The sequence below is a fragment of the Acromyrmex echinatior genome, chromosome 9 (assembly GCF_024713525.1).
Source record: "Acromyrmex echinatior isolate Ae372 chromosome 9, ASM2471352v2, whole genome shotgun sequence".
NCBI lineage: Eukaryota > Metazoa > Arthropoda > Insecta > Hymenoptera > Formicidae > Acromyrmex > Acromyrmex echinatior.
Genome location: NC_141860.1, coordinates 10,865,578 through 10,879,396, shown reverse-complemented (window position 1 = coordinate 10,879,396; position 13,819 = coordinate 10,865,578). Strand labels below are relative to the sequence as shown.

The window sequence follows — 13,819 nt, the reverse complement described above, 5'->3', positions numbered from 1 at the left end:
GGCAGGATACCTCAATTTGATCATCTCAGAAAGTCTCCTTACATTTCGCCGATCACGAGAACTCCGAATTAAGAATTTACACGGTTTAATCGAGCTAGATCGAGATTGGATTTGTACTACGACGAGTCCTCTCAGAGGGCATATATTTATATTCGCGGGGGACGATATGCCCTTTTCTTTAAAAATTTTAAATTATTTATTTATTGGAATAACATCCAAATCCTAAATGAAGAACCACGTTATAATAATTTAATTTTGGAGATGTTAAATATCAAGAAATAAACAGTCTTCAAACAGATATGAAGGACTTCCATGAGACATGTATATATATATGTTTACTGATTATAAACAAAATCTGACTTTGCAATAGAAACTTTGTCAAGACTATTTTCAGTCTTTTATTTTTCTTCAGTCAGCATTTGTCTGCCTTGACAGTTACATATTTTTACAAATTCTGGACAAATTTCAATAATACTTTAATCTAATTAATGTTAATTTAATTTTACTATAGAAATATTACCTTTTTTTTCTCTAGAAAATTAATGTTCTATGCGATTGTATTTGTTGGATTTTTGCCAAATTTTTTGTATGTTAATTCTAAGAGGAACTTTTATTTTTTTCTTATAATCTAAATATTCATGTTTATTGTTGCCTTTGCCGATTGAAAGCATGATATGACGTCTTTATTTTTATTCAATTTTTTTTTATTTGTAGAAGAAACATTTCAGTAACGAGATCATTAGGAAAATAGATGATATCTGAGAGAAGAAATATCCGATAGTGCCGATTCAGCAGGTCAATTAGATTTTTCTCCTTTATCGTATTGACATTCTAATAATAATGTATTTGGACATGGAAATAACTTGCAAAACGCTTGTCCTCTATATAGAATATTCCCATGAAATTTCAAAAGTATTTTAAAGTTATATTTGAAAGTTTATTAGGTACCGGAAAAAGTTCATGCGGTTTTTTTTCATAATAGAATCACTAAATACAATATATAAAGTTCGTAATGTATGAAGTAGATATCAGTAGAAATTTATGTCGTATATCGGTATACATGATGCGCAGTTCTCAATTATTGTTATAATATTTCATTGTTTGTATGATGTTAAAGATAGAGAGCAAAAAGTTAAAAATTCATACTTTCATGTTCTACTATATAAGTTTAAATTTGAGAAAAGAAACCTGATCAACAAGTGCAGCAAACCGCATTTGTAGTGTATGTATAGAAGATTTAGAAACATCCATCTGTGTTGAAGATGATGACATGAATATATATGCGTTCAAGCTCACAAGATGTGCAGACATCGCACAAGTACTCCAAGTACTGTGATGAATCTATAGTTAGAAAGAGATTTTTTTTTTTCATTCATTTGATTTCCATAAAATATTAAATTTTTATCTAAAAAATCTGCACACAAATCTTTTCCACAAATTTTTTCCGATACCTAATATTTATTTATTTTGATTTATCATGACATTTATATTTTTTACATCAAATTACAAATGTACTTTTTACGATGTATTATACGTACATAAGCATTAAAAAAATGATAAAGATTATTAGAAATCCAACTATTATTTTTAAGTACTTGTAAGACATTAAGATAGTTTTTATACGAAATGTAATTTCTAATAGATTTTTCAAAAATCTATTTTCTGGGGTCTAACCATCCTGACTCTAAAATAAGCATAAATTTAAGATTTTTGTAAAAGTTATATAGTTACTGCGTAGAATTAATTAATATTTTATGAATATAGTAAACAATATTTAATATAAAATTTGTAAATTTGTAATAAATTACAAATTTGCAAATTTTTAAAGAAATTGATTAAAAAGTTAAAACTGTGGAACAATTTCCACAAAGAGAGAGAGAGAGAGAGAGAGAGAGAGCACTTTCGTCACGAGATAAGACGGTAAGTGTAAGACTTCGGGCAGAGATGATCTCAAATCTAAAGTAAAATATTTTCTTAAAAAGATGTAATATCTATCGTGTAGTGTAGGAATTTTTTCTGTTGAAAAATATGGAAAATAATTGATTTGGAAAAAGAAAACTTTTTGACCTTAAAATATGTACTTAAAATATTTGTTATAAGTAAATGGATTAACAATTGAAAAAATCATATACTGATAGATAATTAAAAATATTTCTGCCAGAAATGAAGTCAATCGGATATTAGTTTTGAAAAAAAGTTTACTTATCTTGAAACATGATTTCGAAAAGAACGCAAAAGCAGATTCAAAATGACTTTTTTCAAATAAAATGCTCTTATCTTTAATCTGCTATGCTAACACTATATTCTTAAAAGTTCAAAGTTTAAAAAAATAGAAAAAACTTTGGCGAAAATTTTTCTTATAATTTTTATACGAATTGGAACATTTTTCAGAAATACTCAAAAAATATTCGGAAAGTTTACATCTTCTCTCAGAATTTTTCATACAAGTAGACTCTGAAATGTTCTGAAATTTTTCATCCTATATAATTTTTAAAAAATATTTTTAAATTTATTAGATTTTACAACATTTCATCAGAAATTACAAAAAATTTTAGAAATCTTATGATATTTTATAATTAATATATATGAAAAATTCTGAGAAAAGATGTAGATTTTCTGAAAAATATTCCAATTCGTATAAAAAATGTGAGAAAGTTATAAAATTATATAGAAATTCTGAAAAATTATATGAAAAATTCTGAGAAAAATTTTCACTAAGAGTCGATTTTTTTTTTAAATCAGGGTGATCAGACCTTTGTTTGATACATATGACAAGTTTAACACAAATAATAGATTAATATCTTTACATATTACCAATAAAATATTATTATTATTAGGTAAGAAATATGCGCATAAGAATATGGACATAAATATGTGTTTTATACTTGGAAATCCATTACACTTAAACAGATTTATAAGGACAAGATTTTTATGAATTTGCAATATTACACAACTATTTTATTAATAATAATTATCGTTTTTCAGTTTTTTGACTATGACAAAAATGTATCATACAAATAAATATTTGTAAAAAAAAGATGTAATACTATGCATTAATGACAGTCATTTGTTATATTGTTCACATGTCTAAACAACACTTGCTATATATTTAATAAAGAAATCTTACAAATCTCACTGGAATGTTTATTATATCATCGTTAAATCTATTTGCGTTCATTCAACCAATACTCCTATCTGACTTCTTTATTTTATAATCCTGTTACTTCCCATTCTCATACCAACCTACAAACGAAACGTAGAATTTCGCAAAAGCAGAATAAAAGAAACAGAAAAGTAAAAATTTTATAAAATCTTAATATCTCAAGAAAATATTATAATAAAACTTTATTTCCGAAGAAATAATTTCTGTATCATTCTGTAACACATCGAATATATCTAGCGCATTAAACTTTATGAATTTTAAATAATAATAAACTATAATTATATATTTCTGCATACTATAACACGAATCTTTAATGCTCAAACTTTAAAAAAAAAATAGTACTCGAATTCTTTTTTAGTAAAAAATTTTAACTGGAGACCCAATTTAATCATTCAAAACTTTCAATCTTCTAGTTGCATGCGTATTTAATTTTTTAAATAACTTCTATTCTGGTCGCAACTCTGGATCCATCATTTTGAACTTTCAAAAACACCATACGGCATCGAAAAATGGTCGCTTCAACAAAAATTTTAAGCCTTTTTTTAGAGCATTTTATCTCAAAAATTGAAATGGATAAGATCCTTTTTGACAGAAACGCCCTACACACGCGCGCACACGCACACGCACGCGCTCGCGCAGCCACACACAAAATATAGTATTGATATTTCAAACGACGTCAATATAAGATAATGGGGAATAGGAATAAAACTCACATACTTTTGCCATTCAATGTATGGTTTTATATCATAATGTTATTACAGAAATGGTATTTCATAATTAATTAAAAGTAATAGTAGTTTTATTGGTAAATCACTCGCGCGCGCGCGCGCACGGGTGCGCCGACGAATTGACTTTATCGCTTTCGAAACGTCGGCGTTCACATCAATCGACGCGCACACACGATTTCTTTTCCATTTTTTTTTGTTCAATTACATTTTTTTGCATCAAATCTTCCCTTTTTTTCACCATTATCATTATCATCATACATAATGGAAAAAAATGTTACATTTGTACAGCCATCATATACATGTTACATTTAGAATACCGTTAATCCATTATCCACTTTTTTATCTCGTTAAATGTGTATAGAGAGTGTCATGTGTTTCCTTTCCTTTTTCTCTCGGCATGTGTATGATCTTGATATATGTGGGGGGATGTGAATAGGTGCTTTTGTGTGTGTGTGTGTATGTGGGGGTGTGTGTGTGTGTGTGTGTGTGTGGATATGCCTACTTAATGAGTGAAAAATGCTATTTAGTATCAATACAAACTACCAGTATGGCTGTCTGCATCGTATCGCTAGGAGGTAGATCCTCAGAGAAATTTCCATGAAATTCGGAATTACATTTTCGTATCTATGTATACGTATATACGTCCAATACATCGAAATGGGAAATATGAAAAACTCACTTTCGCAATACGGGGAAATCGCGACCTCCTCGACCTCCCGCTAGCAATGTAGATCGCCCTACGTGTAATTTGTATCAAATTTATAAAATGTGGCGGAGAGAGAGAGAAAGAGAGAGAGATATGACAATAAATAAGATCTAAAAGTAGATAGATATTTTCCGCTGCGTATAAAAAAGAAACAAAACTCAAGCAAGACGAAAGCAATACATGTGTGTAATTATTTGTAAACGATTAATCAATACAATAATCACTGCATCTACTTAGTCGTAATACGTAGCCATTTGCAGAGAACAAATAGTATTTATCGCTATAATCAAGTATATGTATAACCTTTCTTAATTGATTATTTATAACTTTATTTACTTCATTATTTCAATGCGCGGCGGACCGCTACCGAGACAGTTCTAAGATAATAACTCGATAGATGTCTAAATCCTCAGTGTTTTCTGTGTGTGTGTGTGTGTGTGTGTGTGTGTGTATAAGTGTATAAAATGCAGTTACATTGTCGCAACATTTTTTTTAACACGAGAGGGCGAGAGAGAGAGAGAGAGAGAGAGAGAAAAATAAATTAAATCAATTAAAATTAGAGGGATGTTCGCTTCTGCGTGGAAAAAGTTTTGCAATAGACAATTAAATTGCTAAAAGGAATGAGATCGAAACGCAAATGTATGATAAAACGTTCGAGTCGATGGATAATCGTAAAACAAAACGAACGAAATCGGTTTATTAACGATTCATGACAACGTATGCAAAGGATTCGCAGCCGATTATTACGAAAATAAAGAAAGCAACTCTTAATAACTGCGATGGAAACCGACGCGAAGTTATAAATATCGAGAAATTTTTTCGGCTCATAATATTGAATAAACATATTCAATATTACGAGCCGATGCTATGCGTCTGAAAAAAACTGACACTTAATAATAAGACATTAAAAGCGACAGTTAAAATTGTAAATTTCCATTCAGGTTTATTCCAGAAATAAATCCACATAGAAAAGAAATCCGAATAGAATTCACGCTTTTATACAACGAAATCTGACCTCTCAACTGCGATTTTTATAAGCTCGATTGAACAACTTGACAATTAGATTCCCGGAAAATTGAAACTTTTTTGTATCGCAATGCATTTTTAAATACTGCGACCTTACTCGTAATGAATTTTAATGTAAAACATTAAATTAAAATTGATGTTAAAAAAATACTCAAACTAAAATTGCTATTGATATATCACGTGAACTAGCTAAGTCATTGATGATGTAATTTCAAATGAGATATTCACATTCAATACTGCTTAATATTTCTCCATTTCTGTTTAATTCTATATACATTCTCAGAGATGATTACAAACAGATTACAATTGCATAAAGGCGTGATAAGTGATTATTATATATAATCACGTGGCGAATCATCGCGCTAAGAATGATTAACAACTTTGTTTCAAAGTAAAGCGAAGTGTAAATCAAACAGGGACAGAATGAGAAACAAAATTGAAAAGAAACATTCCTTAAACATAAAATAACAATAGCATTTTCTTTGTCATTCTCAAATAATATGTTCGTTAAAACGTGTTTCGGAGATTCTGTGAGTGTAGTCGAGCCCTATTGTGTTTCCCATCAAACGAATCTAAAGTTTTTTTTGTGTACGCGTAATTTGCTCGTGGCTTTTGTAAAGTAGCGGAATAACGTAGACTTCGCCCATTCTGTTTAACGCATCTGATGAGATTGCCTCGGAAATGAATGCTCTCTCTCGCGCGCATGTTCCTTCTTCCTTCCTTTCTTTTCTCGCTTTTAATGGTACAATGACATTTTTCTCTCTTTTTTTTTTATTTCTTTTGTTTAATCTACTTGCACTGTTCTGCCTGTTTGTAAAAAACATTGTCGAAAATGATTCTTTTTTTTTTTCTTCAATGGCTATTTCATCGTCTTCTACGTTCTATACACTAATATACAAGTTATGTGATCTTGCGTTTTTTTTCTCTTTTAAATCCGTATGTCTGTCCGTCCCACTTATCTAATTATGTTCTAACATGGAATACACTTCTTGCGACTGATTTTTTTCTTTTATTTCCCTCTGCATCTATCGTGTGTGTCTCAGACAGTACCACCGGCTCGTATATCGTCGTACGTCCTGCACGAGATATTCCTCTCGGCGAAAGTCCCTTTGCTGATGTCGAAGTATTTTTTACGCGAAGCAAATTCGATTCAAATTACGAAATTTCATAATACCGGCATTTCCGATCGTTTCAAAGATAATTTTTTTTTTTTTCGAAATATCCCGCGTTTTTTTCGCGGGATAACGCCATGTTTTTGGGTCGCACTCTTATAGGAGCCGGTGATTGATACGAACAGTGTTACGCGTTACATATATGACATATATCAGACAAATATATACGAGATATTTATATATATATTCAATATATATGTTCTTTTTTGGTATATATACGAAATATATATATACTTAGTTTAGCCCTGCGATTCCGTATTGTTGTGTTCGTGTTATTCGCGAGTGTGTGAGGCGAGTGATGTCTCGGCGTAGGGAGAGAAGAGCGGTGGAGGAGCATGACTCGTGAAATGATGAGAATAGCGCGCTACTGTACATCAGTCTTAATATCAGGGCGCACCATTCCCGCTGATGTTCGCTTGCTTATCCCTCATTGCGGTTTTATGTATCGTCGGTCTCAAGGCGGAAGCTCCAAAAGCATCTGTCCCTCTCTAAACGGATATTCGTTCACGGAGCGAGGGATAGACCAATATCCTAAGGTCTTTGCAAGTTTGTCTTTATAGATCAGATACAATCGAAACAAAAACTGATTCTTGAGCAATTCTATTACGTCTCTTCCATTATATATTTTATAAAAAAATCAATTAGACGACAATTATGCCAGTCGAAAAAATGTAAGATACGCAACGACAGAAAGACAAAATTTCTGATGTTGAAGTTTTAGGAATTAAATTTATAATTGAAATTTTAGGAAATAATTTTTGTCAACAAGCTTTCCCTTAAGGCCGATGATATTCCAGAAAGGGCCGGAGAGGCCCTTCATTCGAACAAACAACTGTTCATATACCAGCGCCGTGGCAGTTGAATCCGGTGGGCATGAAGTGAATACATGGGCAATCGAAGAATGTCCGCGTGTCGACTTCTTTCTGTTTTAAAATTGCACAATCGTCTTTTGCAAGTATATGCGTGTATGTGGTACCGTGTGTACATGTCTGTGTGTTAAGCGTTTGTGGTCGTCTATGTGTGTACGATGTGCCCTGTATGTAACGTATGTGTGTGTGTGTGTGTGTGTATGTGTGCGCGTGCGTGTGCGCCTGCTGTTTATGTACTTGCATGTTTGTCTGTATATGTCTGCAAAGTGGGAGGTCGCAGATCCTTCATATATATATGATACAATTAGCGTGTAGTATTAAAATCATATACAATTGTTACAATATTTAAATAGTACTTATTACATATATATATCATACCGATAAGGCTTAGATATACATATACAGATATATATATGTATACATATATTTATATATATGTATAATCAATATTTATAGGGTTGCTTAATCTGCTTATACTTAACGTTTTAAATGTCCCGGTGAGAAAGGGTCTTCCGGTCGTTTTGCAAGTCGATTCTCAAAGAATAGAGCAGAAAGAAGAGAAAGACAGACAGACAGACAGAGAGAGAGAGAGAGAGAGAGAGAGAGAGAGAGAGAGAAAGAGAGAGAGAGAGAGAGAGAAAGAGAGAGAGAGAGAGAGAGAGAGAGAGAGAGAAGGAATGGGAAGAAAAAGGAAGGAGAAATAGCAGAAAGAAGAAAGTTTATCCAGAAGTACAAATGTTCGAAGAAACAGAATGATTTTACATAATAGTTTGGTCACGGCAATGCTGCAGCTTTTTATGCAATATTGTCATATATACAACGAATTCAATATTTCATTAAAAAAAAAAAATATCGTGTAAGTATCGAAAAAATTAGTATTATTGTCAAAAAGTTGAGGATTATGAAACTCAAAATATTTTGCAATATTTAAAAATATAACTTCAAATACATAGATTTAAACACACATTCAATAAATCTCTAAATAATTAGATTTATCATCCGTGTTTTAACACAAAGAGTGACGAAAAATTGTAAGATTCATAAAATTTGTCCTTCCCGTAATTCTTCTTTTTACTGGTTTTTCATATTGGTGAACATCAACTGAAAGTTCGTTGTATAATACGGCGATATTTCATGGATACAATTTTTCTGTTTTTTTCACTCAGATATACCTTCACTCTCGGAGATGCGCCATTATGGGAGTGCGATGCTCTAAAGTGCTCTCGTTTCGCAAAAATCTCCGCATATCATCACACCAAAAGAGCAGCAAAGACGTCCCAGAATTTATGCGGAAAAATTGGGATAAATCGCTTCTCTCTTTGCTTCTCTTTCGCAGATGAAAGTTAGATCGAATTTACAAATCACGGTGTTCGAGACTGCTGTCAAAAGCAACAAACAAACATAACACAACGTCATCATCAATTTAGACACTCATTAAAAAAAAGAAAGGAAACGAATTTTTTTTACGAAGTCGATCATAATTTGAAAACTGGACCCAGTCTGGATCAACGTGATTCATAAAATTCACTTCTAGGAAGAGTGTACAGTTGACAGAAAATAATAAAGATCGGATAAAGATCGAATGAAGATCGTATGATTTCACCGGTCACAAGTTCCTTTCCTTTTTTTTCCGCACTCCATATCTTTACACGCAATAAACGCATTTGCTCGGACAGCGTCTCATCAGCGATATCGCATTTTTTTTTTGCACTATATAAAAAATTTACACTATTTATAATTAAAAATCGATAAATTCTTTTACTTTTTTTTCGTCTGGTACAAGAGGGAGGCTTAAGTAGATATATGACGACAGACTGCTAGATTAATGCGATTTCTATCCCTAAACGTTCATACCAAATTTTCGAGAGATTTTATCATGGGAAAAGGAGGAGAAAAAGAGAGAGATAGGAGAAATGTGGATCGGAAAGATTAATGACAAGTGTACTTGGAACATGTTATATCATATTTATAAATGTGTGTTACATGTGCCGAGCTTATACATGCGTATATGTATATGTATATGTATATATGCGTGTGCTCATACGTATATATATGTATATACATGCGGATTTATATGCATATACATATATTTACATATGTCTAGCGCGATTAGTAATAGCGGAAATGAATAATCAAATAGGGAGAGAAAAGAGGACCGTTAATCAAACAATATTCGATAGCATAATAATAATAGTAATAATAATACAATATCATAATATAATGATAATAGTACTAAAAATACGATAGATAAATCGATAATCTTACGTTAGCTGATAAGACATGAGATATTTTGCGTTCGACTTACGCTTCGTGCCGTTTTTCCTTTTTCGCAACATTTTTCTCGCTTAATTTATACCTTGCTTCCCTTATGCGCAATTTTGTCAGGTTCTATCGATGGAATCTATTACAGATGAGAGGCGTGGTCTTCCCTTTAACGACTTTTAATTTACAGATGAACGCGTGATCGCGATTTATCATTATTACGGATGAAGGAACTATTTTTTTTCTTCTTGTCATAGTTTTTTTACAAGCACGTTTTACACGTTTCTCGCGTTTTACGTAATTCGTTACTTTTTTATTTTTAAAGCGGTTTTTACAGGTCCGGCGTCCTGTCGATTGAAGATGAGGCGGCGACTGGAATGTCTGTCTATATATTCACGAGAGGTCTATCGTACTTTTTGCCTCTTTACAGCGTGTCAATTACATATGCATGTGTCACTCTGCGTGTGTGAGTATCGTGTAAATATGTGTGATACATAGAGCGAACGTGCAGCCTCAGCGATTTTCGAAAGGGTCACCCGCTGCAAGGAAGAAGCGAGAGTCAAGCATTTCGTGAAATTTACGCATCGTAAACGGCATCGAACAATGAAATACCGCGTTTACTTTCGTCGCGTGTTTGTCCGTCACCCACCCCCTTAACGGCATTTTGACAAGGATAATCTTTGTTTCGAACAAAGAGAAAGAAAGAAAGAGAGAGAGGGAAAGAATGACAGCTGAGGGGGGGGGGAGGGAGAGGACAAAGGGAAAGAGAGAGGGAGAGAAGAGGTACTTAAGAATTTGTCAATTTCGTTAATAAATCGTTATTTACAATATCTTACAAAGAAAGCTGCTACGTTCTTCCCTCTTCTTTGCTTTTTCTTTTTGTACAGAGTCGTGCGACGGGCGTTTAATCTAATTTGCTGGCGAGTTTTGTGAGTTCTTTTATTTTCCTTTTTTTCCTTTGATTTCTACATATTTATCATCTATCTCGAAACGAAATATATCACATCATTATACACGAGAGGGCGGCTGATAATCGAAAGAAAGAAATACTAAGTTATGTATAAAAATTTATCTGAGAAAAGAGCATCCTTACATCACAGTAGCATAAAGTACGCGCGATCCCAATGAAAATGGCTGAGTGTGCGCTCTTTGTCCTCCAACGGTCTATAATACAATTGAAATATTCAAAGTGTGGTGTGTGTCTGAATGTATATATGTATATCCGAAGAGATAATGGGGAGAAAATGGCGCGAACGGATTATAGATACACATGCGTTGTGCACGATCTTCTGATATTTTTGTTTCTCGAGAACGCGTTTTATATCATTTATACAATGTACAATGGTTTTCGTCTTTTACGTTCCAAGAATGATAGCTGCAAATTATTTAAAAGGGAGGACAGGGAGGGATATCTCTCTCTATATATATATATATATATTTATATTTATATATGTATGTATATATAATTTCTTTTTGCCTAGTGCAACTCCATGAAATATGTTTATATCTTACAATTGGATACTTCGGAAAAATGTGAAATCGAATGAGTTTGGTTAGAGGGGGAGGGGGAGCGTAACTACGGTTGGGACAGCAGCGTTTAGAACGTAAATCATAAATTTAATATAATTAGTAATTATTATATAATACATAATATTCACAGACTCCGTCAAGAAATAAGGGAAAATAAAATATTCACTGAATTTATCGGTCCTCGCGTATTTCGGATATTTGTACCTATACACATTTGTTATTTATATCACAATTTACAAAATTCGAGGATCTCAAGAGGGCTCAAGGGACGGGAGAAGAATATACGGGAAATGATAGAAATAAAAAAAAGAGGGAAAGAGTGAGAAAAGGCCGTGTTCCTTACTCCGGGAGCTACGAACGTGAAAAAATTAACAAAGGAGAACGCGGTAGCGTGAACAGTTCATCTTGTTGTCTCACTTTGCTTTTTCGTATCTGTTTTCACTTCCCTCTGTGTAGGTTACGTTCATAGAAAATCAAGGCGAACAAAAAAGGAAAAAAAATTAAACCTTTTTTTCATTTTCAAGAAACTTTTTAAAGATTATTTCGACGTTAAAAAAAATAAGAGGAAAAATAGAAAAGAAAAAAATCGAATAACGAAATAATCGCTCCTTGTGTGAACGTTCCTAATAGTCTCAAGGGGACAGATCGATGGTCAGGTCAGAGGTCCAGATCCAGGGGTCTATGCCTGATTTTTTTCATTCCCATGTCAAACGCTACGCTACATTTAAACAACATATCTATAACTTCTAAAAAAAACTTCTATTTCTCAAGTTTTAATCTTATTTTCTTGTCTGCTGACTCGTCGATCGGGCGCATACCGTGCGTTTAAAAATAATACTAAAGCAGGAGCAGTTGCGTGTAAAAGAGAGAAAACGACCCGGTATACGCGAGATCGGGAACGTCACACATTATTCGCGGCGTGTGTTTATCTCTGTGTGTGTGTGTGTGTGTGTGTGTGTGTGTGTGTGTGTGTGTGTGTGTGGTGTGTGTGTGTGTGGTGTGTGTGTGTGTAATGTGTTACAACCCTCGTACAATTCGATATAAATGCATGCAGCACTAAGACCTAACTGTCTCTAAAACTGTCCGTGATTTTATCGCGTCGCCCTCGTAGAAGCTTGTTATTAACATTCTCGCCAAATATAATTTTTGACGAGAATCGCGCTTCGCACATTTGTAATGCTCCATTTTATTCACTTTTACCAGAGAATAAAACCCTTACATACTTTTCCTTTCTATGTGCTGAATTGAGGGGACGTAACGTATCTAATAAAACCAGCGTAACTGCTCTGCACGATAATTTAATAATCGAGTGATCCTTTTTTATGGATCTGTACGAAATTTAATGCATTTTTATGCGGCACAATAGCTAATAGCTTAGCTCAATGTGCACCGATTGGTCATGAAATGTACTTGAAACTCGAGCCGATCGTGAGAAACATCATCGCTTGTCAGAAATCAGAAATTATAGTGCAACACTTCTATTCAATATGCTCGATCGGTAATGCGAATATCTCTACGTGATACTCTTCCAAGTAGGGGTACATGTTGCAAACGATAGAAAAATGCGCTATAACGTATCTATCCTCGTTTCTACAGAAGTTTTTCGTGGGATTCTCATTAGAACGGATTTCGCCATAATTTGATCTCGCATTGCCCGAGTCCCGAAGAAAAGCTGGTTTACTGTACAAATATCGTCGACTTCTTGATTGCAAAAATAAGAAAAATCGTTACATTAACAAATTTCTCACGAGAAACAATCGTTAGAACAGTTTATTTTTCCGCTTCTTTTTCTCTTATCTTCGAAGGACATGGGGCAAAAACGAGAAAAGAAACACATGTGGGAAATTCGTTGAAATTCGTGATTCCCGTCGATAGGTAGAACAGATCTCGCTAAGGTAAAAAGATAAGGTAGTATTTAACGCGACATGCGGTTTTTCTTGCCTACTTCGTGGATCTTTTTTCTTTTTCCACGGAGGGAGGCTATTCCGTGCATGCGCGTTTATAAAACCTGCGTTGATTGTTGATTAGACGTCGAGACTGGACCAGACGCGGCGGACGCGGGCGGTCCGATCGGGCCGAGATCGCCACCTCCGCTGCTTGTTGATGTACCAGCAGACGTCGCTCCTACTCCCATTGCTGAAGCGGTCTTCATGAAGAACTTTTCCAATTTAACAATAATATGCTTGCCATAGGTGTATTTGCGTAAACTTCCCAAATGCGGCCGGATCTTATGCATCAGCACCTTGCGCTGCGCTGGCTCCGCAACATCAATCATCTTTTGGACGACGTAATTGGCATATTGATCCTTCATCATCACGTTTAGTGCACTGTCCGATGAGAAGAGAAAAATAAATAAACAATAA

At 33.6% G+C, this 13,819-nt stretch overlaps 1 protein-coding gene across 7 annotated transcripts in view; it reads right to left on the bottom strand.

Moving 5' to 3' along the window:
• Window positions 1-3,880: 3,880 nt before the first annotated feature.
• pum (pumilio) overlaps window positions 3,881-13,819 on the bottom strand; it is a 92,338-nt gene continuing 82,399 nt past the window's right edge. For all 7 annotated transcript variants that reach the window (XM_087409247.1, XM_087409248.1, XM_011068187.2 and 4 more), the window contains one exon: window positions 3,881-13,783. In XM_087409247.1, coding sequence (XP_087265373.1) covers window positions 13,456-13,783 — 328 coding nt within the window. In that variant the 3' untranslated portion in view covers window positions 3,881-13,455. The remainder of the gene's footprint in view (window positions 13,784-13,819) is intronic.